This window comes from Balaenoptera borealis (genome assembly GCF_965194805.1).
Source record: "Balaenoptera borealis genome assembly, chromosome: 20".
Taxonomy (NCBI): Eukaryota; Metazoa; Chordata; class Mammalia; order Artiodactyla; family Balaenopteridae; genus Balaenoptera; species Balaenoptera borealis.
In genome coordinates, this window is record NC_138879.1 from 43620044 (window position 1) to 43647700 (window position 27657).

Consider the following 27657-nt stretch of genomic DNA (forward strand, 5'->3'; position numbering starts at 1 on the left):
TTACGTCAGCACGTGCGAGCGTCAAGGCCGGGTCCCCGGAATAGAGAGTGGGCGCTTCCTGCGCGTGTTGGCTGTGAGGAGGTCGCTGTCGGGTTGTGGAGTTCGACCTCATGGCGGAGATAATTCAGGAACGCATAGAGGATCGACTCCCGGAATTGCAACAGCTGGAGCGCATTGGACTGTTCAGTCGTGCGGAGATTAAGTGAGAGAGCGGAGGAAGAGGAAGGGCTGGGGCGGGTAGAGGGGAGGCTGGGGCGTGTGTGTGGCGGGGGGGCAGGGATAGGGGGCACTTGGGTTGTGTTTATTTTTTCTAATGTTGTAGAAGCCCATTTCCAGATTCTGATGATGCCCAGAATTAATTTCTCATTCATTGCAAGGTGATCAGTCCATTTACCCCTCGAACATACTGACAGCTCTTCGTGGAGGAGGTTTTGAGGCTATAAAGGGGATAAAACCAGGATACCCGCCCGTCAGGAGCTAGCTGCCCTGACACAGTATGGTGGGGGAGACAGACAAGTGAAACATTTTGATCGCAGTGCAGCGTACTGTAAGTTGATTGTAGTAGAGTACTGCCCTAGAGATGTGAACAGAGAGCCATGGGAGCCCGGGAGGAGTAGATAATTCTAACAAGACTTGAAGATGGGGATCATTTAATTCGATTTTATATTTTACCCCAGGGCTTAGCCAACAACTAGTATATAGTTGTTACTCATTAATTTGTATAATAGTTTTTAATGGTTTACTGTGACTATTTCTTCATTTTACAATGACTGCGAATGTAGTACTGTGGCTATGGGAACCTTAAAGTAAACATTTGTTTATGAAACGCAACATATTGTGGACTCTTTAATAAGAGTGGACTCTGTATTTAGTTCATTCCTTAGCTAAATACAGTGAGTCTTCTCCCATAAGCCCTTTGCAGTAGTGATATAGGTAGAGACAATCTAGGTGTTTTTTTTTTTTAAATCTACCTGTTGAAAATTCAGAAATAAGAGGAATTTAGGAAAGAAATTTGATTATTATTAAAACCCAAGTGACTTGAATTTGGAGGAAAAGAGATCTCTACTAATACCACATATAAATAATGTAAAGTACTGCTTAACATTATTTACTTTGCTGGTGGGAATGTCCGTGGTCCTGGCAATCGATTGAGGTGATTTTCATGAAAGTTTTAAGGTACATCTTCATGCCCTTAAGACCACAGAAGTCCTGAAACTAGTATATTGTAAATCAACTATACTTTCATAATAATAATAAAAAAGAACACAGAGGTAATTATGTAAGAGAATATGGGGACTTCCCTGGTGGTGCAGTGGTTAAGAATCCGCCTGCCAATTCAGGGGATACGGGTTCGAGCCCTGGTCCCGGAAGATCGCACATGCTGTGGAGCAACTAAGCCCGTGCGCCACAACTACTGAGCCTGCGCTCTAGAGTCTGTGAGCCACAACTACTGAAGCCCGCGTGCCTAGAGCCCATGCTCCACAACAAGAGAAGCCACCGCAGTGAGAAGCCCCCGCACAGCAAGGAAGAGTAGACCCCACTCGCCACAACCAGAGAAAGCCCACAGGCAGCAACAAAGACCCAGTGCAGCCAAAAATAAAAATAAATAAATTTATTTAAAAAAAAAGGAATATGTACTTGCTTGTGAAGGATAATTATTTGGGAATTATATATTTTGGCAAATAGATGTTTCAAATATATTAAAAATAAACTTTAAAAATTCCAAAGTTATTTATTTAACTTCTTGTTTCAAGTGTTACATTTTAAATGGCTTTCTCCTTAGGGCTATCATTAAAAAGGCTTCAGATCTAGAATACAGAATACAGCGAAGAACTCTTTTTAAGGAAGACTTTATCAATTATGTTCAAGTAAGTGAATAATTTTATTACCTTTTAATGCCCTCACAAATTTAAAATCAGTTATAGAATAGTGAGCTTGATGTCAGTTTTCTACAAAATTCTGGAACTGATGATTAGACAGGTAATTTTTGAACAGGAATAGAGGTAATTTGGTAATAGTGTTGCTCCACTAAGGCTTTGGTCCTTGGCAAACTGAACATTGTTTTCTTCTATAGGGTTAGTAGATCAGAGTCTGCCAAAGACCCAGTGTATCAGGATTTCAGCAAGAGGTTTGATCAATTATGTCTTGTGGGGAAACATAAAGGAAAGTGAGTTTGATGATAGCACATGGTTAGGAAGTTAACGCTTATGTGCCTGAGGTCTGTCGATTTAGAGAGAGGTGAGGTATGCTGCAAGATTCTTCAGTCCTGTAAATGAATGGAAGATTTGAGTGAAGATAAAATATACATGCTTGGGACTTCCCTGGTCGTCCAGTGGTTAAGAATCCGCCTACCAATGCAGGGGACACAGGTTCAATCCCTGGTCTGGGAAGATCCCACATGCCGTGGGGCAAGTAAGCCCGTGTGCCACAACTACTGAGCCTGCACTCTAGAGCTTGCATGCCGCAACTAGAGAAAGCCCGCGCACAAGCAACGAAGACCCAACGCAGCACCCCCTGAAAAAAAAAAATACACACACACACACACACACACACACACACACACACACATGCTAGATCAGTTTTCAGTGGGGGAGAATAATGTGTTGGATGATAAAATCAGGATTCAGAAAGAATCCAATAATTAGATGTTATAAATCTTATACTTTGGGACTTCCCTGGTGGCGCAGTGGTTAAGAGTCCGCCTGCCAATGCAGGGGACACGGGTTCGAGCCCTGCTCCGGGAAGATCCCACATGCCGCGGAGCAACTAAGCCCGTGCTCCACAACTACTGAGCCTGCTCTCTAGAGCCCGTGTGCCACAACTACTGAAACCTGCGCACCTAGAGCCCGTGCTCCACAACAAGAGAAGCCACCGCAATGACAAGCCCACGCACCGCAACGTAGAGTAGCCCCCGCTCTCTGCAACTAGAGAAAGCCCGCGTGCAGCAATGAAGACCCAACGCAGCCAATAAATAAATAAAATTAAAAACCAAATCAAATAAATCTTATACTTTAACACAAATAAACATTATAAAAGGTTCTAAGTTTAGCTTTTAAAAAAACCTACTGAATGAAAAATATATTCTTCTGGCTAAGAATCTTGTATTTGAAGGAGGTCCTAAGGCTCAGTAGATTGCTATATCAAAATAGATCAAGAAGTATATCATGTCAAAGCATATAATCTAAGTGATTACATGAACAGAAGTAGAGTGTTGGGTAAGTTAGCTGAGCAGAGGAGGTTGCAAACAGTAGGCACTCAGAAGACGTTAGTTTGAAAAAAAGTATTTTGCACTTGTCAGACTATGTCTGGAGCATTGTCAGCTCAGGATGACATTTTAAGAAGGACTTTGAGAGGTTGGTTAGAAGGCAGCCAGGACGTAAACCTTGTTCTGGGAGGAATCATTGAAGGAAATGGAGATGTTTAACCTTAGGGAGACTTAAGAAGTGGCAAATAATTTCACTCTTAATATATTTGAAGAGCTATGTGTGGATTAGGTTGATTTGTTTAGTTTTAGAGCACAAATTGAAATAAGTAGATATAAAAACTCACATACACACCTCTCTTACATGTATACCCCCTCTGCCTGCACACAACCATATATACTTGCTATGAGACATAAGTGGCATTTTATATTGAGGTTCTGATTATCCACATTGAAAAAATAAAATTAGATCCCTTCCTCATGCAAAAATAAATTCCTATGGAATTGAGTAGCTAAATGTGGTGGGAAAACTAAATCTACAAAAAATTAAAAATGACTTCAGGTAGGGAGAAGTTTCTTTTTTTTCTAAATTGAAGTATAGTTGAATTACAATGTTGTGTTAGTTTCTGGTTGACAGCAAAGTGATTCAGCTATCCATATGTATACATATTTTTCATATTCTTTTCTATTATGGGCTATTTCAGGATACTGAATATAGTTCCCTGTGCTGTACAGTAGGATCTTGTTGTTTACCTATTTTATATATAGTAGTTTGTATCTGCTAATCCCAAACTCCTAATTTATCCCTCCCCCATCCTGTTTCCCTTTTGGTAACCTGAGTTTGTTTTCTATGTCTGTGGCTCTGTTTCTGTTTCATTAGTAAGTTCATTTGTGTCATATTTTAGATTCCACGTATAAGTGATATCATATGGTATTTGTCTTTCTCTTTCTGACTTACTTCACTTACTATGATAATCTCTAGGTCCATCCATGTTGCTGCAAATGGCATTATTTTATTCTTTTTTATGGCTGAGTAGTATTCCATTATGTATATATAGCACATCTTCTTTATCCATTCATCTGTTGATGGACATTTAGGTTGCTTCCATGTCTTGGTAAATAGTAAATAGTGCTACTAGGAACACTGGGGTGCATGTATCTTTTCGAATTATAGTTTTCTCTGGATGTATGCCCAGGAGTGAGATTGCTGGATCATATGGCAACTCTGTTTTTAGTTTTTTTTTTTTTTTTTTTTAAATTATTTATTTATTTATTTATTCATGGCTGTGTTGGGTCTTCGTTTCTGTGTGAGGGCTTTCTCTAGTTGCAGCAAGTGGGGGCCACTCTTCATCGCGGTGTGTGGGCCTCTCATTATCGCGGCCTCTCTTGTTGCGGAGCACAGACTACAGACGCACAGGCTCAGTAATTGTGGCTCACGGGCCCAGTTGCTCAGCGGCATGTGGGATCTTCCCAGACCAGGGCTCGAACCCGTGTCCCCTGCATTGGCAGGCAGATTCTCAACCACTGTGCCACCAGGGAAGCCCCTGTTTTTAGTTTTTTAAGGAAACTCTATACTGTTTTCCATAGTGGCTGTACCAGTTTACATTCTGGTAGGGAAAAGTTTCTTAAAATGAAGAAGACTGTGAAAGCACAAACCATGAAAGAGAAGATTGATTTGACTATGTTAAAGGTAAAAATTTCTGTGCAAAAAAGACATCATAAATAATGTAAAAAGATAAGCCACAAAATGAGAGAAAATATTTGAACATATATAGTTAGAATCTAGAATATGTAAAAAACTACAAATCAAGAAGAAATGACAAACAAGTGGAAAGAAAATGAAAACAACTGGAGAAATAGGTTCATGCAGTTCACAAAGGGGAAACATCAGTCATTGGTAAACTTTTGAAAAGATGTTAGCCTCGTTAGTAATCAGGTAAGTATCGATTAAAACCAGGGTGCAGTACTACTTTATACCCATCATATTAATAAACGTTTTAAAGACTGACAGTATCAGCATATGATTTGTCCCATCACTTTCAAGAGCAATTTGGCAATATCCCATGAAGTTGAAGATGCGTGTACTGTGTGACCCAGCAATTTCATTCATTCAGTCATACAGTATATATTGAGTACCTGTTATGTACATGGCACTGATGGGGTACAACAATAAATTAAGCAGACAGAAATCATGGCCTTGAGGAGCTTACATGTTAGTGGTAAAGTTCCTGGATATATCCACAAGAAGATGTGTGCAAGAATATTAATTACAGCTTTTTGTAATAGAAAAATTGGAAACAAATACGCATCCCAGGAGGAAGGATAGGTAAATTGCACGTTCGTATAATGAAATGCTATACAGCACTTAAAATGAATGGACTTAAATTCCACATGACAGCAGGGATATATCTGAAGTCATAATGTTCAGTAAAAATATGGAGTGATGGGTTCAGTATGATACCATTTGTATAAAGTTTAAAAGCATTCAAGACAGCATTATAATAAGGCTTGAAGTCATGCTTGTGAAAGGTAAACAACTGAGTCAAGATCATCATTTCCTCTGGAGAGGGAGAAGAGTGGAATCAGACATGGGGGGCTTTGCCTTTATTTGAAATGTCTTATTTCTAAAAACGTTCTGAAGCAAATATAGTAAAATGTAGGCTTTGACGTAGCTGTGTGGTAGCTGCATGTGTGTTCTGTATGCTTCAAATATTTCGTAAGACAGTTTTAAAAGGAAGCATGCGGTCTTGTAAGGTTCTGTGCCTTCTGTCTCTAGTAGTCTTCAAGCTTAGAGAGGAATTATATAGTAGTGGTTTTTGGAGAGTCTTAGAGGTTCTCAGTGGTCCTTTGGAGGCGAGGGTAGGGAGAGCCAATTAGGTGCCCTGTTTCAGCTAGTACAACCCTGTTTATCTGCTTTATTTGCTTGTGCGTCAGCTAAAATTTTTGAATGGTTAGTTTCCTAAAAGTTTGAACACGTTGTTGTAGACTAGGAAGTTAGATTGATATTGTAAATCTTAGAAGTCTTAGAGTTTTAGTAACATGCTTTCTTTGTATCTAACATGTTTAGATGCATGCTAATGTATGTATTTTTGAGTTTTGCAGATGCAAGGTGAATTTTTAGTGAATGCTAGACATTTGCTGTAAATTAGGTTTCTTGATAGCAAATTATTTTATGTTCTTGATTTTTATTTACTTTATGATTTTGACTAAATCTCCTCTATATAAAAGGTTATACTTTTTCTTGTTTTCTCTTTTTTTGTATGTTTTTCTTTCATAGTATGAAATCAATCTTTTGGAACTGATCCAACGAAGACGAGTTGTAAGTAGATGATTTTCTGGAAGTTGGAAAAAAATATAGAATTAAATAGTGTGACTGCAAAGCTAGAACTTGGGTTTGGGAAGTAGTTGGCATTGATAATTGTGTGGTGGTGTGCTCATAATGATACTTGTAATTATTTGCTTTCTCTACCAGTACTGTTTAAAGATCAACTGGGAATGCTGCTTTGGATTAATGGGATTAAACTGAGGCTTTTTTTTTTTTAATGTACCTTTTTAGCGTATTGGGTATTCATTTAAGAAGGATGAGATTGAAAATTCTATTGTACACCGGGTACAAGGTGTCTTCCGACGTGCGTCAGCCAAGTGGAAAGTAAGTGTTCAGAGTGCCCTTAGCTGTAAGGGATGTGAAGGTGTGTATTATACGTATTATGAATATGGATATTCAAATGTGTGGTTGTGGATTCTTATCTTGGGTATCTCAATACTTATTCTAATGATAACATCATGACTTGAAACCACTTATCAAACCGTTAAGAAAATTGATCGCATTACCTTAGAGTTAGTCTGTGAGGATGATGCTGAAAACAGTGGATTTGATTCATATTTAAGGATCAGAAACTTGTCTGGGATTTGGATTTGTCTCTAAATAAAGTACCCCGAGCTGGGGTACTTGGAGGTGGAAGATAAGGTTAGAGTAGGCGCAGCACCTCAGTAACTTTGTTTTCTTCAAGTTTGGTTCTGGGACCAGGATATATTATATGGGAAGTACTTTGGATTCTTGGGAATGACAAATTTTAGTTTGCTGCCTCTGATTGAGACCATTTCAGAAGTGCATTGAACAAATTGGATAGATGACAAATTTTGTCTTAGATCATAGTAGGTGGGAGTGGGGGGACGGAACAGGTTGTCATGGTTAAGAGATCTAAGGCTTGGGTAAGGAACAGCCTAATAGGCTGAGGGATGTGGCACATTGGATTTTCTGAAATCTGCCTCTGTTGCAAACAAAATTAATGAATGCAAAGGTGTATTGTATATAAAATTCAAATTCAGGCAACTTACTCCATTGCTTTTCTTGCAGGATGATGTTCAACTTTGGCTGTCTTATGTAGTCTTTTGTAAGAAGTGGGTGAGTATTGGGCAGCCCTATCTTGGTCCCTCTTTCCCGCTTTTGGTTAGTCTGCATTTTAAACCTCATTCTTGACTACTGAACTCCATGTTTTCTCCAAAGGTGTGTAAGGTTTACAAATGGGAAAAGAACCCAAGAAGGCTGAACCTCAGTGTAACAACATTTGCATATGTGAATGACTATATAAATGGCTTCCATATCAGCTGAAAAGAAAAGGGTCTTTATGCATATATGTTCAGTAAAGTTGAAAACATTTTTTAGATATTTAAAACGTTTATGTTAAGTGGTTTAGGTAGAAGAGAACCCTGAGTGAATCTGTATTTGTTTACATGTCCTTAGCGATAGCAGATGTCGCCTCATTGGGGTTCACAGTTGGTGAGGGTACAGTGCAGATCACTTAGAGTTTAATAGCAATGACTTTGCTGTGCAGGAAGTAGAATTTTTCTTCTTTTACAGGCTACCAAAGTTCAACTTAGCAAGGTATTCTCTGCCATGTTGGCCATTCATTCGAACAAGCCAGGTATGGTGAAATCCTTGTCAGTTCCTTTTCTACCTTTTTTGTAGACTCAAGCCATTTTGGAATTTATTTTGCTTGATAAACCTAAGAGAATTATTTTGAGAACTTGAGCATATGAACTTGGCCTCGGCAGCTTTTATTCCTGAATAGCTGCCTCTTAGTTCATCCCTGCTACTGTGAACTAGTTACTGTGCCAGGTATTGTATCTGTGAGCAAGAAGGACTGAGTTTCTTTCTAGCTGATGGTGAAAGAAACTCTTCAGTTCTTTGAGGGGAATTCTGTTTGGAGGCAGTCAAATCTGAGGATTTCAGAAACATAAAGGGGAAAATATTAATACAGATTTTACAAGAGCGATTAGCACAGAGTAGGTACTCAAGTTTTGTAAGAGAAAGACTTCTCTTGTGAACACTGTGTAAGCAGTACGATATTTTATAGTGAAGGTGCCTCAGTGTCTGTTCTGGAGTATTCGGTTTACAGCACACAAGACTCAAAATCGGCTACATTTGGCACCGGTTGATTCCGAAGGATACAACAAGACAACGTTATTACTGTCAGCCATTCGGAGGCTTGTCTTTGGTGGGAGGGCATGAGAGCACGGGAGTGGGCAGAGGAGCCACACTGGCGTAGAGAACCCCTGGATGGGTGCAGCTTCCAGGTATTATATCTGCGAACTCTGCTCAGTTTCAGGAGTCACATGCTCAAGAAAGCCCAGAGCAGTGGCTCTCTACCATTCATAGCCCTCCTCGTCCAGACACAGTTACAAACCGTGGGTCATTTTTACCAAAAGCACTCTTGCCTGGTAATAGGTGATCTTTTTTTTTTTTTAAACATCTTATTGGAGTATAATTGTTTTATAATGGTGTGTTAGTTTCTGCTGTATAACAAAGTGAATCAGTTATACATATACATATATCTCCATATCTCCTCCCTCTTGCGTCTCCCTCCCACCCTCCCTATCCCACCCCTGTAGGTGGTCACAAAACACCGATCTCCCTGATCTCCCTGTGCTATGCGGCTGCTTCCCACTAGCTAGCTATTTTACATTTAGTAGTGTATTATGTGTCCATGCCACTCTCTCACTTTGTCCCAGCTTACCCTTCTCCCTCCCCGTGTCCTCAGGTCCATTCTCTGTGTCTGGTAATCGCTGATCTTTATGAAGTTTCTAGGGAGATAGCTAGAATGTTACCTCAAGGTTAATTTCTTATGTAGAAGGACAAAGGTTTTTTGTTTGTTTGTTTGAAGACTTTATTCCCAGTAGGTACAATAAAAAATTTACTTTAATAATTGAGTCATTTGAAAAAAACGATCAACTACTTTAAATACAGAGAAAAGAACAAAATAATTTATTTCACTGACTCTAAGATGTACAATTTTTTCCAGCGTTTTAAGACATTAAAAATTTGTATGTAAAAAAAAAAAAAAATTTGTATGTGAGTTAATGATGATGTTGACCTTAGATCTGATGGAATAGAGTAACGGGCACATAAGTATGCACAGATGTTAACATTTACAGATTTGGTTTAGAACACTCCAAATTTTAGATAAAGCAACAATACTTTACAGATAACCATTAGAAATTCCCTATCTCCATCCTCTTCCTCTTTTGGTAAGATTTTAAAAAAAAGATCTTTGGGTATCAAAATTGGAGCATTGGTCTTTTCATACCTGACTTGAGTACTTTATTGAAATGAAGTCTGATGTTTTTCACTTACAGCCTTGTGGATTATGGCGGCCAAATGGGAAATGGAAGATCGCTTGTCTTCAGAAAGTGCAAGACAACTATTTCTTCGGGCTCTGCGCTTTCATCCAGAGTGCCCAAAACTTTATCAAGAGGTGAGTGTGTGTGAACATAAGATGAGAGAGTCATGTCTTAGTTTGGTCCTCTGGAGACGTATATACTTTATTAAGTTAAAAAGGCTTCGATTTATGGAGACTAGGAATAAGTAGGGGAGCTGCTGGGGAAAGGGGGTCACAAGGGTATTTCTTGGCCAGTAGTAGGTGTTGACTTTGCTCATCTTCCAGGTGTTTAGTGAGAGATTGGAACTCCTACCTGTCCATTACCATGGGGAGGGATAGGGAACTGGACCCTACCTTTCTTTACTTGAGGGTCAGGGTTCAGCCATCTTTATATCTTTGTATGTATGTATGTATGTATTCATTCATTCATTTATTCCTCTCCCCTTCTCCTGCGCTCCCCTCCCATCCCCTTCCTGCTTCTTTTGGCTTCCCTTGCTGTTTTTCCCACTTTCTTCTCATTCTCTTCATCTAGTTTTCTTGAGATAGATATTTCCTTCCCCTCCTGGTGGACTTACTCCCTCTTAGAGGGGTGCACTAGAACAATGAATGATAGCCAGACTTAATTTTTTAAAAAACCAGCAAATGCTAGAAAAGGCATATTATCACATATAATAATATGCAATATTACATATGCAATATTACATATGCAATAATTTATTATTACATGGTACATATTATATATTAAATATTATTACATATTACATAATAATATTACATAATGTAATATTGTACATATTATTTATATTAATATGTAATATTATGTATGTGATATGTAATAATATATAATATGTACTATGTAATAATATGTAATATTACACATGTAATATTACATATTATGTAATATTACATAATATGTAATATTACACATTACATATGATGTAATATTACAGACTACATATGTAATATTACATATTACATATTATGTAATATTACATATCATGTAATATTACACATTACATATCATGTAATATTACACATTACATATCATGTAATATTACAAATTACATATACAATATGTAATAATATGTAATACGAATAATGACATATTATTAAATAACATATTATTGAAACTGCACCCTTTTCTGAGGTGTTTGTCAGAATAAGGGAGAAACTACTGTTGGGCTGTCAAAGGAAAATTAAGCCCTATGTGATGAGGGGGACCCTCATTAAGACCCCTATGTGTGATGGGTCTTAAAGCTAATAGGTTTTGTAGCTGTCTCAACTGTATTTTGGTTTTGTAGTAATTTAACGTTTTATATTATAGTCTTGTGTCCTTTCTCTTCATATTCTGTTAGACAGTTCTTTGTGGCCTTTATTATTTTTACTGAGAAACTATTATAAGAATCAGTCGTCCCTGCTATTAGAGTGCTATTGTATGGTGTTATTGTTTATGTTTTTTGGAGGCTTTCACAATTGCCTAGACTTGTATTTTCCAAAATGGAAATAGAGTTTTTGCTTATTCTTATCAAAAGTAAATAGAATTTATTTATTATAAATGGTTCAGAGAAAGCAGTTTTATGAAAAAAGTAACAGAAAAAGTACTCATAATTTTACCTCCCATACTTTTATGCATATTACAGATATTTAAAACAGGCTTTATTCTGAAAAGTGGGATTCTACTACACATTTTTGTGTTCTATATTTTTACCTAATACATCACGAATATAGTCCCATGTTAGTATATATTAATTTATATTAGTGGTATTCGAACTTTTTGGTCTTAGGACCCCTTTACAATCTTAAATTACCGAAATCCCCAAGGATCTTTTATTATATGGGTTATCTGTTAATTTTTATTTGAAAACTAAATATTTAATTGAAATTTAATTTAATTGAAAATTAAAACCAAGAAATCTAAAAATATTCACTTAAAAATAATAAACCCTGGGGCTTCCCTGGTGGTGCAGTGGTTGAGAATCTGCCTGCCAATGCAGGGGACACGGGTTCGAGCCCTGGTCTGGGAAGATCCCACATGCCGCGGAGCAACTAGGCCCGTGGGCCACAATTACTGAGCCTGCGCGTCTGGAGCCCGTGCTCTGCAACAAGAGAGGCCACGATAGTGAGAGGCCCGCGCACTGCGATGAAGAGTGGCCCCCACTTGCCTCAATTAGAGAAAGCCCTCGCATGGAAATGAAGACCCAACACAGCCATAAATAAAATAAATAAAATAAAATAAAAAATAAAAATAAAAATAAAAATAAACCCATTACATGTCAATATAGGTTACTTATTTTTAAATGAAGAAAACTCTTCTAAAACAAAGTTTAAAGAGAAGAATGGCCTTATTTTACATATTTGCTAATCTCCTGAATATCTGACTGAATAGAAGACAGCTATATTCTCGTCTCTACTTTTGCATTCAGTGTGGGTGATAGCACCCATCATATAGCCTCTGAAAAACCTTAAACTCTTGACAGAATAAGAGTGAAAAAGGCAAATAACATGTTATATTATTATGAAAATAGTTTTAACCTTGTAGACCTCCTGAAAGGGTTTTGGGAATCTCCAGGTATCTCCAAGTCACATTTTGAGATATACATTATCTGTTCTGATAGTTGCATTTGTTAAAAAAAATAAAGATTGTTTTTTATTTTATACTCTAAAAGTAATATGTACTTTGTAGAAAATCTTGGGGAAAAAAGTCAGAAAAGCACAGAAAAGGAAAAAGTATGACTGAGGACAAATACTATTAACATTTCTTCATAGGCTTTTTTCCTGTGCACATTTTTCACATAATGGTAATTGTGTTATATGCAAAATTTTATAGCCAGCTTTAAAAACAAAGTAGAATATCTCTAGAATTGTGGTGCACCATTACTAAATTATTGTAACTATTTTATGGCTGCATCACCAGTCTGCTTCTTTTATAATATGTTTCACTTTCCCTACTTTTAGACACTTAGATTGTCTGCATTATTTGCTCTTATACCCTTGTGTATGAAACTTCTAGGTATTTAGGATTATTTCCTTATCGATTTCTGGAAGCAGAATTTTTGGGTTAATGAGTATAAACATTGTTTTAAAACTTGTCATTTTAATATGTCTTGTAACATAGAATTCAAAGTATTAAAAATTCTGGACAAATCCAACTTTGTATTATGTGTTAACCATATGTTTGTATAGAAACATTCGGGAGAGGGAATTCCCTGGTCGTCACAGTGGGGGCCCGGCTTCGATCCCTGGTCGGGGAACTAAGATCCTGCAAGACGTGTGGCGTGGCCAAAAAAAAAAAAAAAAAAAAAAAAAATCCATGCCTTGTCAATGTCAGCTAGTTTCATAACAAGATAGATTATAACACTCCCTCCACACTTCCCCAGATCTGATATTTATGAGTAAAAAGAGGCAGGTTATATATTTCTAATTAAAAATTTATCTCCAAAGGTTTTCAGTTCATTATTTCCCTTCTGTGTTAGTATTTTAGGATGGAGCTGATGCATGCTGAGAAATTGAGGAAGGAAAAGCAAGAGTTTGAAAAAGCCAAGATGGATGTGGTAAGATCCTAATGTATTGTCACTTGTTAACAAGATATAGTGTTTTGAACCTGCTTAGGAGTAACAGAAAATCTTTAGGAGCACTGTTCGTGACTTGCCGATCTGCCCGTGGCTGGCGGGTTCCATTCCAGTGCCACAGCAGTTCCAGCACCACGCGACTGACTGCCTCGTGGCTCTTGGTTTCAGGTCTTGGAGACAAAGTGGGAATAAAGAAGAAAATCTTTAGAATGTATTTTTCTTTCCAACTTAATATTTTGAAACTTTTAAATGTCTTGCACTGATTTAATTAAAATGGGCTTAGTAATAAAAATGGAATTTTGTGCTTTAAAAATAGACATTTGGACTAATTGGAGTGGTCCTTGAAATTATTACTGATGGAATGGCCAAATACTGTTCTTTATGATCTCATTAAATGATATGTTAATGGGTCGAAGGAGCTCAAGAAAGGTTGTGAAACGTGTGATTCCTAGCCTCTTTCTTTTCCATTTTATGTAATTTTTTACGTGACAGAGTAAGTTTAAAGAAACAAGTTTGAGAATGTTAGAGCTGAAAAAGGAACTTCACTATCACCTGTTATTGTGATTACCAGCTCTGAACTTTTTTATCCAAATAAAATCTTACACAGAAGGGTAAACATGGCATGTAAAACCTGACCTATTCTGGTCTAGGTAGAGAGTGAGGCCTTAAGCCGTGTAATCTTGCTACAACTCCAGGAGCCTGAGAATACAGTTGGAAGATCAGTGATCTTATTCAAGCTGTACATTTTACAAGTGAGGGAACTGGCCCAGAGAAGAGATGTGATTTGCCAGAGGTCATGTGGCACAGGTAGTCTAGGATTGTTAATTTTCCTTCTAGCGCTATTTCTGCTTACTGGCATTACCTGTTCAGATGTTTAATATCATACTCTTTAGGGGAATCTCGAGTATGCTGAAGAAATCCTTATGGGCGAGTTGGCAAGGATCATCTACAAAAATTCTGTAAACATAATTAAAAGTAGGTATCCTTTGAAAATTTATTTATGGTGGGAAAGTGAAACATTCAATTTATAATGAGGAACCTTTAGCCTATTTTGAAAATTTCTGTTAGAATGTGTATAAAACTCTGATTGTAGGAAATAGTGTCCTGATTCTTTCAGAAAAGGCTTATTTCCCCTTAGATTATAACTGAACATTTCAGTAAGTTTTTGAGTACTTAAATCATGTGGGGAGTTGAAAAGAATAAATGATTTAGTACATTCTTTTGTGTCCTAAAGATGCTTAGAATAAAGTCCTTAATGAATACTCAAATATTAATAATGACTTTGCTTGTATCGTGGGACCATGGGTGATTTTTTTGTTTTATCTTACTTCCCACTTTATAAAAAAACCAAAACTAACTCCAGTACTTTAAGAAAGTGCTTCTTTAGAGTCTTACTCCCCTCCCCCGCTTTTTAAATTTTAGGTGCAGAATTTCATGTGTCACTGCTTTCAATTGCACAGCTATTCGACTTTGCCAAAGATCTGCAAGGAGAAATTTATGATGAGTAAGTAAAATAGTGGAAAAGTGAATATGTCTGTTTTGATCTTGTGGTAAGGGTTTGAAGTTGGATATTTAGAAGGGGGGAAAGAAGATACCATACAAAATCCTTGGAAGAAAGCTGTTTTAGGACTATTGTATAGTATTTTATGTATACATACAAAATGTATTTTTGGAGAAGTTGTTTGACTCACTGGCTTCCCTTGGGAAATAGTTTGCCTTTGTTCAATAAGAAATATGTTCTATAGCTTATATAAAAATCTATATTCCTGCTTTCCTGGCATGTCTTTTGTCCTTAAGATGAGAGTTGTACTCATGAATGTTTATAGTTGAGTGCTGCAGGTAATCAGACATTATTCTTTTTTAAAATATATTTATTTAATTTATTTATTTTTAACTGCATTGGGTCTTCGTTGCTGCATGCGGGCTTTCTCTAGTTGTGGCGAGCAGGGGCTACTCTTCATTGCGGTGCACGGGCTTCTCATTGCAGTGGCTTCTCTTGTTGCAGAGCACGGGCTCTAGGCGCGTGGGCTTCAGTAATTGTGGCACGTGGGCTCAGTAGTTGTGGCCTGTGGGCTCTAGAGCACAGGCTCAGTAGTTGTGGTGCACGGGCTTAGTTGCTTCGTGGCATGTGGGATCTTCCCGGACCAGGGCTCGAACCCGTGTCCCCTGCATTGGGAGGCGGATTCTTAACCACTGCGCCACCAGGGAAGCCCCAGACATTATTCTTTTAATGTCTGGTTATATGGTTGAAGAAATATTTGCAGCCTACCTTGTGGGTACTTCACCCTTAATAGGACTCTTACTTTCATAGGAGATAAGAGAGAACTTGGATCAGTTTGCTCTGTGGATACCTTTAGGGTTTTGGTACATGATTAGGCTCCTTCTATTAGAGAAAATCAGGAGTCTAGATATGGTAAGGTTTTCTTGGGCTCGAGAACCAGGTATCTTGTCACACATACCTGCTGGTTTGACTTTGAGAGCTAACCTACAAGTTAACATTTGTGAATGATGTCTGAAACAATCTGAAACTAACAAGTGTGTGACAGCTCTGATCTATTGACAACATTTACATAGTGAGGGTGAAGACATCTGGGGAGCCTGTTGGGAAATGACTCTTTTGGTGCTGGAATTGTTAAAGGGGTGTACTGGGTACATTTTGAGAGCATTGGGACTGTCTCTCTGTTTGATGTTCTGAGTCAGTCTTGTCTCTCTGTTTGATGTTCTGAGTTAGTCTTATGTCCTAGGTTGATGTCAGTATTTTTCAGCCTTCAGGCTCTGCATACAGACGACCCCCTCACTTGGGATTATGTGGCCCGGCGAGAATTAGAGACCGAGTCACAGCCAGGAGAAGAGCCGCCCACAGCAAAACAAACCAAAGCGGCAGAGGTGGGCCGCCGGGAGGAGAGGTGCTGCGCTGTGTATGAAGAGGCGGTGAAGACGCTGCGTACAGGTGAGCTTCTCCAGGCCCTGTGTGCTGAGGAGTAACGGTGTTCCTGCACAGGAACCTGAAGCTCCGTTCCCATGGCCAGAATCCATTTCTGGAACCTCTCTGTGGTAGTTTACAGTGTGCCTGGCTTTCCAACTTGTTCTTTCTCTTTTATGACCTTCCTCGATAGCTGTGGCATTTGTTCATTTATTTGGGGAAATAAATGATACTTAGGATGTGATCATTCAGAAGGTTGTTTCATTATCATTACTTAATTATCTTCTGTTATAGATTTACTTTATAATTTTGTAATATTGGAAAATAAAGGTAAAGGGTGCATGACATGGATAAGGCTTTTAATTTTTGTATTTATGTCACTACTCAGTTGTTGGCCCTCAGTATTTGAGATGTTTGATAGGCTGTAATCAGAATAACTTATATTTTTCACCAGACTAGTTTAAACTCTTCCTCAGAGGAGTTTTCCCTTCAAAGAAAAGATGTACAATGACTGTTAAACTAAAAGAATTGCTGGTCTGATCAACATAATCTCTCTGATTTTTCCAGAGGCCATGTGCAAGTGTTACATCAACTTTTGCATGGAAAGGTTTGCTAAGAAGACAAGCAGTCGGCTCCTCAGAGAGAAGGTATTGACTTTGTTACGTGGTTACAGTGGCTGACTAGAAAGTGTCTTCTGAAAGAAGAACATAGGCACAGGTTTTTGGGGTCTGAGACAGCTTCCAAGAACTTGTTGCATAACCACTCTTTGTCCTGTGAGTGACCTGTCATTCTGAAGGTCTGAGTCTGCTTTGCCCTAGTTCTGGCCACCAGGTAAGGAGGTCCTCTCTTACTGGGCTGTGCTTGGTGCCACTGCCTAGATCATTTAATCATAAGTGAAACCACCTCTGTCCGTTCTTTCAATTCTCAGAAAGGTGTAAAACTGCTTTCGTTCCTGTCAGAGGCCAAAGACCCCTGCTGGGAGTTTTGTGATGAACTGAGAGATTTTTTTCTGATTTCAGAGGCTGGAAAGAACCATGGTTGCATTCAGGAAGGCACATGATCTCAAACTTCTACCAGAATTCCAGTACAAGCAGTGGGTAAGGACCTGGACACATTCAGTGTCAATTACATGTACTTAATTCTGGTTGGTTCAGGCTGGTGTCATGTGTTTTAATATATATAGTTTTATGACTAAGCACATTTGAAAGATTGGCATGGTAGATGCAGAGAGTGTTTATTATTTGGCTGTCAGTATTTAGTGTGTGCCAGAAATGAAATCTGTACCAGTAGAGGGAGGAATATTGCAATATATAGTGGAAAGCACTCAGAACAGAGTCACAACTGGGTGTATTTTGTTTGTCCATCCATTCATGTTTTCCTGAACCTATGCTTGTCTCAGATTAACCGTTGGTACAATAAAGACAAATTAGATGTGTTCAGTGTTTTAGAAGCTGACATTCTAGTAAGAGGCATATTAACCCATCCTTATACTCTGAAGTGGGTAAGGATTATTACATAGAGACCAGAATAATGTAGTGTGGGAATACACAGGTCTAGACTGGGTTTTGCGACTTAATAGGTAGGTGATGGGCAAACCACTTAACCCTTCTGAGTTGGTTTACTTGATTTTAGAATAATGATAGTGATCCTTGTTTTTGCCACCTCACAAAGTTGTTGAGAGCATGCCATGAGATGGTGAATGTGTTAATGTATTTAAATACTTTCTTAGTGGAAAAAAAAGGACAAAAATCTTTATATTTATTGAATGCCTTTTATTTGTATAACTCTTAACCTCTTTTGATTTATATAATTTACACAATTTTTATGTAATTGCAATTAATTTCTTGCTATTTTGTATTGTGTGGTACTGTTTTTACATTAACATTTTTTCTATGCTTTTTACATAGATCGACATAAACTATTGATATATATATTAGTAGCATATTGTATTGTACCACGACTGGGTACCCTTCTTCCATTATGGAATCTATCTGTGAAAAATCCCAGGCCTGGATGAGTTCAGCCGCTCTGTTGGAGCTACTGAATGCTGCTGGCAGGACAGTCCGTCCCACCCTGTAAATTCAGCTGGGCGTGGCTTGGAGTGCCTTGGCAGTCCTGCTGTCTTTCCATTATTAGTTTCTTTTGGCATTCTGAACTTGGATTTCCTTTCGGATCCAAGCTTTCTAGCATCTTCAGCTTCTTGCACATGCTGGTGGGAGAGTCTTCTCTTTTCCTGGGGATCTCTGCTTTCACCTAACGCCTGTTCTTCCTTAAGTCTTAGCATAGATGGGGCTTCCTTTCTGGGAGTCCTTTCTCATCACTGTCAAAGACTCTGTTGGGTGCTTCTGCTTTGTACTCTGTAGTATATGATTCTTTTTCTGTGATGGTACGTATCAGACTCTCTGCTACTAAATTGGAGGCGCTGTGGGCAGTAGGGAACGCACCTGACCTCCTCATTATTGAATCTAGACTGTATAGCGTGCAGTTAACATGCTTGCTGAATGAATGGATTATATACTGCCATTTACTTGCTTTTTCACAATTTTGTAGAATTGGATTGGTTTTAGGTTTTTCTTTCCCTGTTACAGTAGTGTGGACGGAAGCATTTTTAAACAGATATTTCCTCCTGTTCATTTATTTGTTGGGTCATATTTGTTAAAGTAAAATTCCCAAGTTTGTGGCATGAACAGTCTCATGACTCTTTTCAGAAAAATAGGTACCCATTATTTAGTTTATAGTGTGCCCAACTCTGTTTGAATGAATAAACTTGTTTCTTTACCATCCCACAAATACTGGTGGTGGATGTGGGTTTTATTATAGTGAACTATTTTATTAAAAATATAACTTTCAACCTAAATTATTTAGGCCCTCTGCTTTTCACCTATGTTTTTTTGATAGCCCTTGGGGATAGGAGCAGGGAATGGAGGAGAAATTCCAAGTTTTTTACTTTGTGCCTGTTTGGCCGCCATGGTGAAAGGTTTAGTAGAAAGGCTGTTGTATCTATTGCCTCGCATGAGGTCTTTATTTGTCCCCATTTCTGTAGATAATGTAGCTCTCAGTAGATACTTTTCCAATGACCCTTTGTCTTATCCAGAGCGAGTTGTTGCTGCGCCATGACTTCCTTACGGAAGCTCTGGAGGTGGCAGGAGCCGGGATGGAATTGTTCCCAGGCTCCGTGATGATGTGGCAGGTGAAACTGCAAGTGCTGATTGCCTCAAAGAGCCCTGACGTAGCCATGCTTTTTGAAGAAGCCTTTGAGCACCTGAAACCCCAGGTCTGTGAGTTGTGTCTTTTGTATTTCATTCTGTTTGGGAAACCTTTTAAGACTGCAGCCAAAGCTCATTTGGAGTAGACTTGTCTAAGGAAAGCTGGCCCCAGAGTGCATTTGTGGTGATGGTTCAGGGATCATGGGTGGAAGAATTACTTCCATTTACCAGCCTATTTCTAATTCATTATTTGAAAGTCGACTAAATTATGTAAACTTTTCTATTCCTGTTTATATATCTTATAAGTGAGAAATACTAATAGAATATTATTTCTAAACTTTAAAGTTTAAAAGACTAAACCTTAAAGCTTTGCAGTGAATTTTTTATACTAGTAGGAAAAAGATATTCCAGGAGTTAAAATAGGGGGAAAAAAATCATAGTTATTTTACCGCTCATTTGTATGTGCTGCTGGGACATGAGCAAAGGCTAGATAGTTCAGCCTAGATTAGTTAGCACTTGTGTTGTGGTCCTACACAGCAGAGACGTGACCTGGGTAGCTTGGGTCTGACTAGTTTTGGGTTGTTAAGTGCTTAACTTACTGATAATTGATGATAATAACTTTAGGCAGTATTCCCCAACAGGGGGGAAGTAGAATTAACAGGAGAGTATTGCTTTGGGCAACTGGGTCCGAAGGCTGTCTGTGTTCTGGTGTACCATTCCTGCCAAGCACTGAGAGTTCTGTACAGTGGGGCAGACTGGGAATGACTCTGTATTGCATATATTGATTATCTCAGGAGGAACCTGTCTTTATAATGACTAGTTTTCACAGCATAGTGCTAAGATGTCATTTTCTAACTTTTTTTTTTTTTTTTAACTTGTGAGCAGATTTGTCTGCCATTGTGGATTTCTTGGGCAGAGTGGAGTGAAGGTGCCAAAAGCCAAGAAGACACTGAAGCAATCTTTAAGGTACAGGCCCCCTGTTGTAAGTCTTGTGTGTGGGGAATGAGCAGATAGCCCTGCTAGTTGGCTAGCTTTCAAAGGGTTATTTCTAAAGCATGTGCTCCTTTTAAAGCACTGTTCATTGCATGGCCTGGGATGGTTTTGGGAAAATTTGTTTTGATATGTAGACATTTCCTCATGTAGCTTGTTTCTCTTTTCTTTTAAATTTTAGAAAGCTGTCTTAGCTGTCACGGGTGGCGACTCAGTCACTCTGAAGGATAAGTACCTGGATTGGGCTTATCGAAGTGGTGGCTACAAAAAGGCCAGAGCTGTGTTTAAAAGGTACTCGCAGACATGCATGGCTGTTATGAGTCTCTCAACCCCATTCTCAGCCCCTCGTACCCAGATTATATGAATCACAAATAGATGGAGGAATAAATCCAAGAGCTGTTTAGTTCATGCCCATTGTGGAAAGTTTAAAAAAAAGAGAGAGAGGTAACTAATAATTCATTGTAATCCTATCATCAAGAGAAAAACCGTCTTAGTGTATCATTTTAAAATTTGTTTTTCACATGTCTGAGATTATGCTATAATCGCACGTGGTGTACCACTTTTATTGATGAACATTAGACTGGCCTTTTTCCTACGAGTTACAATTCTTCTTAAATAACATTTATTAAAAACAGCTATATGATATACCACCCTGTGGACGTGCCATGATTTATTTGGCCACAGTAACTGCTTTGAGGAACCTTTGTGCACAAATATTATTTGTCCATATTGGAAATTATTTTCTTAGAATATATTCTTAGAAATGGAGTTCTTGGTCTCCTTCAAAAAGACCCTGAGATGAAGGAGAGGGAACTTAAAACCCTGAGAGTGAGAAAGAAGAGAACAGGAAGAGAACTGGGTAGGTGTTTGGTGGTGGTGAAGAGTAAAGGCACTGGAGATTGAAAATGGTGAGTGACTGGTGGCCAGGTCCAGTCGCCATGCTGAACTGCAGCCAGGACTTTATCCAACTACGTGTGGCGGAGGCACTGGCGCAGGTGTTTATATTCATGCCATGTAAGAGGCTTTCTTCACTGTGGAAGATAACGGTTCCCCCTATTCCTTTTTAGTTTACAGGAAAGCCGTCCATTTTCAGTTGATTTTTTCAGGAAGATGATCCAGTTTGAAAAGGAGCAAGTAAGTGTCCTGTCTATGCATTTTTTGTCTGGGAAAATGGATTAGTGCTAACTAATCTATGGCAGCATTTTGTTATTTAAAAAGCTCTCGTTATAATACAGTATAATTTTTGGTCCCTTCCTCCAACCCCTTTTTCATAGATGTGGTTTCAGGAATGGTGATCAAGCAAAGAATAAAAGGTACATGTCTGGAAACTAGACAACTCAGATGTCACCTCTTACAGGAAGTCCTCCCTGACAGGCTGTGTGAGATGCTGCTTTTCTGCCTCCAGTGCCCTGTTTGTCTCTTGTTTTGGGTTGTGAGGTAGAGAGTAGGCACTCGTAACTGTTTCTGGTGTTTTTAACTGAACTTGTGAATGAGAAAAAATACAGGAAAGTGTCAGTTAAAAAAAATTATACATGAAAGTCCAAATACATCTGTTATCCCCTTGCAATAACACAACCGATCATATTTATTTTTATTTTTGTTGTTTTCTTTAATCCTTATTTACATACATATGCACAGTTTTGTGATGTTTTATTTCTGACTTACGTGACATGTGGAGGTTCTCACTTTTTTTTCCTTAACATCATTTTGTAAACACATTCCTGTGTTTTTACCTGGCATCATTTTTAATGGTTGTTGTATTATTCTTAAACCTGTAGTTTTCTTAACCATTCTATTACGTTTCGGTTGTTTCTAGATTTTTGATATTGAAAACAGCGCTGCAAGCATTTTGCTTATATAGTTTTTTTTTTTCCTTCTCTTTTGAGGACTGGAGATACTGGCTTTTTTTTAATATATAAGTTTATTTATTTATTAATTATTTATTTTGGCTTCATTGGGTCTTCGTTGCTGTGCGCGGGCTTTCTCTAGTTGCAGTGAGCGGGGGCTACTCTTCATTGCGGTGTGTGGGCTTCTCATTGCGGTGGCTTCTCTTGTTGCAGAGCACGGGCTCTAGGCACGTGGGCTTCAGTAATTGTGGCACGCGAGCTCATTAGTTGTGGCTCACGGGCTCTAGAGCGCAGGCTCAGTAGTTGTGGCGCACGGGCTTAGTTGCTCTGTGGCATGTGGGATCTTCCCGGACCAGGGATCGAACCCGTGTCCCCTGCATTGGCAGGCGGATTCTTAAACACTAGACCACCAGAGAAGTCCCTATACTGGCTTTTTAAATGGTTCTGTACATATTGCCAGATAGTTCTCTAAAAGTTATACTTATTTATAGTGATAATCACCATATATATATCTATATATCAGTATACCTGTTTCCTCCATACCTTCTCCAAGTGTTCAGTTTCGCCTTCTCTCTTTTATTTTGGTATTTTGATTGGTGTTTATTTTTTTATTATTTTACTTTTTTTATTTGCCACACTGCGCGGCATGCAGAACTTCCCCGACCAGGGATTGAACCCATGCCCCCTGCAGTGGGAGCGTGGAGTCTTAACCACTGGACCACCAGTGAAGTCCAGGGATTGGTGTTTCTTTTTATTTGAAAAATTGACAATTAAAAATTAATTGAAAAATTAACAATGAGGTTGAACTCTTATTTTCATAGGTTTGACCATTGTGTGGGTCAGTGATCTGTTCTTGTCTTACAGTATAAGACTTAGTCTAGCATAATAATTCATAGCCAGGCTTTGGATTAATAACACAATGGTTATGTGCCTTGGGCAGGTCACTTAATTCTAAGCTTCGACATCCTTATCTGTAAAGGAGGTCGGAATACCTGTTCCAGAGGCGTGAGGGTTACAAGGCCAAATGGGAGACTGGATGGAAAGGACTTTGCACAGTTCCATGCTCACTATGAGCCCTTCGCAAAGTGTCATTCTGTTTTTCTTGCCTATGTAAGATGTGAGGTTAAACTGGCTTTTTATAAAAATAGTACAGTCTCAGCGAAGAGAAAGTAGAATGAGGAAATAGTTATTTGACTACACAAAAAGATTTTTAAACTGAAGATGTTAATTAATCTGCTTTGAAAATGAAACAAGGAGAATACGTTTAAATGGAAGTAGAGGTGAAGAATTAACATTCATTGATTGTAAAGTTAGCACTGTCTACTCTGCTTGGTGCGTAATTCATCAGCATTTTAATTGAATCCTTGTAGTTGTCCTAAGAGATATTACTGTCCTCATTTTATGGGTGAGGAAACTTTAAGGTCTGTCTGATGGGTTCAAAAAACTTCCTGAAGTTCATATAAGTAGTATTTATATATATTTTGCCTTGATATAATAAGTTTTAAGGTGGGTATGTCTAACGTGTGCCAGAGCCCAGATATTCAAAGGAAGAAATCCCTTGCCATAGGGAATAGAACCTTCCCCATTTATTTATTTAAATCCTGCTCCTCCCTCAGGGCTTTCACATATATTTTCCTGTGGAGGTGCCCATGTTCCCCCAGGTGAGAATTAATTAGGCTTTTTCCATGCCACCAGAACAAAGTGCTTTTATCACTGGCGTTTACTTACTCTGCCATGTAGTGTCTTTGACTTTTCTCTGGATAAGTTCAGAGTCAGGCTGTGTTCATTTAAACCTATCTCTCCTCCCCTTCAAATGCCTAATAGTTGATATCTGCTTAACAATATGTGTGAAAAGAATTTGTGACATTATAAATTAGGCTTTTGAGGCAAGATTGTCTGATTATTTTTGTTAGGAATCCTGCAAGATAGCGAACTTAAGAGAATATTATGAGAGAGCTTTGAGAGAATTTGGATCTGTAGATTCTGGTAAGTAAACTTCAGTTATAGACACATGGGTCTGTTTGCATGTGTGGTCTGTAACCTATGATGGTTAGAATAGTGGTTCTTAACTGCTTTGGGGTCATGGGCCTCTTTGCGGATATAACTTGGCATCCTTCCCCTGCCTCCTCCCTCACTCAGTGCATAAATGCTGGCAGACATAATTTTGCTTATAATTTCAAGTTCACAAGCCCAGGTATCCATGGGTCTTCTGTTAAGAACTCTGGACTAGAAGGAGATTCGTTTGGTTTGGTTTTCTTGAAAAATGTGATATTTGTAAGGAAAAGGTTAATAATGTAGGTCAGAACAAAATGGGGTGGGAATTACAGCAGAAGGGTAGCGGGATACTAATTGACGAAGATTGTCATGGGCTGTTGCCACATTGTCTGTGTCTAATTTATAGGACTTGTAAAACATACTTCTCGGTATAGGTAAGTCATGTAAAGTCTGTTTACTTGTGAATTCAAAAACTGACATGTAGAGTTGTTAAACTCAGATTTAAAACAATACATTAGCTTTTTCAAGGTTTCAGCAGACCTTCTTCTGGTGAAATGAATGAATATGGCATTTTTACTAACCCAAGCAAGTTTTATTAAGCAAGCTGACAGGGTCCTAATGAACTCATTGAGGTCTGTTTCACCTTGAAAGAGACTCAGTAAAATCCTCCCTCTACAATATTTAGTATTTTTGAGTTTATGAAATATATAGACTGTCATGATTTTTTTTTTTTTTAAAGTGAAAGCGGGTTTCTTGAGAGATACACATTCTATAGTAGAATGTGGGCTGTGTCAGAAGGTGAGAGCACTAGACTGTCACGATCCAAGTGAAGATTTCTACTTTAAAAAAAAAAAAAAGTCTTTGAAATACCATAGTGTAAAGAAGCTGAGAGAGGTATTGTTTTACATAGGGTTCTAGGAAAATAACAGCAAGAAGTTAAGTTTCTTAGAAATCTTGCATTGAATTGATATTAAATAATTAAGTTTATGTAATAAAGCCTTGTCAGTTACCTAATTGTATGTTTACAGTAATTTTTTGGGTTCCCTTTAAAGATCTTTGGATGGATTACATCAAAGAAGAATTGAACCACCCCCTTGGTAGACCTGAGCACTGCGGACAGATCTACTGGCGAGCCATGAAAATGTTGCAGGGAGAGTCAGCAGAGCTGTTTGTAGCTAAACATGCTGTGCACCAGGCCGGCCAGTTGTGAAAAGAGGAAGAACACAGCCAACTTTGTGAAATAGTATTGTAAGCCCTCTGCGTAGTTTTGTATTATGCATTCATCTGCAGTTTGCTGAGATGGCAGACGAGATGGTGTCTGATTTTGAGACATGCTTTTATTTTGTTAATGCGTTAATCTTTAATTCCAGAAAAGAGAACTGCTGTTTAGTGGCCAGAGGCCAATTGTTGAGGCCAGACCTACCGTAGGTCCTAAATGTTTTCCAAAATACATGGAAATCATATCACTGATCTTCTTTTATTACCACCGGTCAAACTTGAGTATCTCTAATCTAGACCCAGGGGTCAGTTAAAATAGAGAGGAAAGTACAGTTCTGTTTGTTTATTCTCTCTTTATTATAAAAATATATGTGATATGATATGCATTTGTTGTAGAAAATATGGGTGGAATAGAATAATGTGGAAAAGAAAATAAAAGCATCCTGTAATTTTGTCATCTGGACTAAAATCACTAATTTGATTTCCTTTATTAGAATTGGATTTATACTGTTAGATCATTTACTCATTCATTCATTCATTGAGTGCCCGTCATAGGCAGGAAAGAAGAGAAGCTTTTGGGGATGGAGGTAAGGGTTGGAGGAACAGAGCTGGATGTCCTGAGTTGGTTGAAGCAGCAGAGAAGGATGCTGGGTATTGGGGGAAAAGTTGTCCTTTAAGAAGATTTAAGCGATTATAAAAGCGTGTTCTATCTCTGGGACCCATCTGCAAAGAAATGTTTACATTGGGGAGGCCCAGCAACAAAAGGAGGGTAGGGGTAGGGAGTAACTTAGAAAGAGAAGGGCTTCAGAGGCGAGGATGGAGGATGGCTTGGAGTAGAGAAGGGCGTTCTGGGAGCAGGGGAGACAGTTGTTTGAATTGTACATCCTGTAACTTAACATTATGATGCTGTCACTGGGAGAAGCATTCAGTGCAGTTTTACTTACTATTATGTTTCACTTAATATTATGTTATTTTTCCATGTCATTAAATAGCCTTAAAAAGATATAATGAATTCAGAACATTCCATTGGATAGATGAGGCATGACTTATTTTACTAATCCCCTATGGTTGGACCTTGTCATTTCTAATTTTTTCTTGTAAGTACTGTTGGTGAAGATTCTTGTAAATCTTTGTTAACATCCCTGGTTATTTCTTTAGGAGACTGACATCTGACAGTAGAAGTACTGTATTAAGGGATATAACTATTTTAAAGAATATTGATAAGTATTGTCAATTTGCAATGTATGAAAATACTTTGAAGCACTGTGGGCATTATATTTCTTATTTTTACCATTTTAATAGGTGAAAAGTGATATATCCTTGTTTTAATGTGCATTTCTTTGATATCAGTGCAGTTAATGCATTTTTCCTGGCTCTCATGTCTTTTCATGTTTGACTATTTTTTGACCTTTTTTTTTTTTACTAATTTATAAGAGTTTTTTATGTACTAAGAATAGTCATCTTTAGTTCATCTCTTCTTTTTTGCAAATTATTTGCCCCCAGCTTTTTTTTTGTGGTGTTTTTTGAGGTCCAGAGGTTTTGTATGTATGATTTCTATTGTTGAAAACCCTGCCTCTGGCTGAGGACAACTCAGTATTTTTTTCCCCCATGCAGTTAACTAAATTTTCCACAACACTGTTTGTAGCCATTTTTGTCTCTGCTGATTTGTAATACTACCTTTATTATATATTAAATTGCTATGAATATTAGAGTCTATTTTAGGGCATCTTTATTATGAACTTTTGTACCCAAAATGGTGTTTGTGTGTCATTTGTTTTAAAATAAGAAAAAGCTCCTCTTTCTCCACTCCGTTAAGTCCCAGGAAGTTCAACATTTAAATCCTTAAAGGGCTTTTTTATTTTAGGAAAGAGATACATGTTGCACATAAGAGATGAGAGTAAAGAGGGTGGTGGGTGATTCCTTGAAGCAGCAGTCCCCAGCCTCTTCGGCACCAGGGACCGGTTTTGTGCAAGACAGTTCTTCCACGGATGGGGGCGGGGGTGGTGGTTTCGGGATGATTCAAGCGCATTACATTTATTGTGCACTTT

General features: G+C 38.2%; 1 protein-coding gene across 3 annotated transcripts; it reads left to right on the plus strand.

Moving 5' to 3' along the window:
- Positions 1 to 27318, plus strand: UTP6 (UTP6 small subunit processome component). 3 transcript variants are annotated; one of them, XM_082371285.1, is made up of 19 exons: positions 2 to 202; positions 1784 to 1868; positions 6480 to 6521; positions 6759 to 6851; positions 7560 to 7607; positions 8064 to 8127; positions 9839 to 9957; positions 13335 to 13412; positions 14324 to 14405; positions 14853 to 14934; positions 16196 to 16380; positions 16921 to 17000; positions 17373 to 17450; positions 19448 to 19627; positions 20445 to 20525; positions 20731 to 20840; positions 21617 to 21683; positions 24310 to 24382; positions 25444 to 27318. In XM_082371285.1, exons 1-19 carry the CDS (start codon positions 111 to 113, stop codon positions 25599 to 25601), a joined length of 1797 nt encoding a protein of 598 aa, XP_082227411.1. In that variant the 5' UTR covers positions 2 to 110; the 3' UTR covers positions 25602 to 27318. The 3 variants fall into 3 exon arrangements, with proteins under 3 accessions (XP_082227413.1, XP_082227411.1, XP_082227412.1); XM_082371287.1 differs by lacking the exon at positions 24310 to 24382 and having other exon boundaries at positions 1 to 202; XM_082371286.1 differs by lacking the exon at positions 6480 to 6521.
- The last annotated feature ends 339 nt before the right edge of the window (positions 27319 to 27657 follow it).

What these genes read in the sequence shown, in the direction of transcription:
- UTP6 (XM_082371285.1), top strand. Translation starts at nt 111, where the DNA reads ATGGCGGAGATAATTCAGGAACGCATAGAGGATCGACTCCCGGAATTG. An exon ending in GTGCGTCAGCCAAGTGGAAA is followed by an intron (nt 6,852 to 7,559) that starts GTAAGTGTTCAG and finishes CTTTTCTTGCAG; the next exon opens with GATGATGTTCAACTTTGGCT. An exon ending in CAAGGAGAAATTTATGATGA is followed by an intron (nt 14,935 to 16,195) that starts GTAAGTAAAATA and finishes AGTATTTTTCAG; the next exon opens with CCTTCAGGCTCTGCATACAG.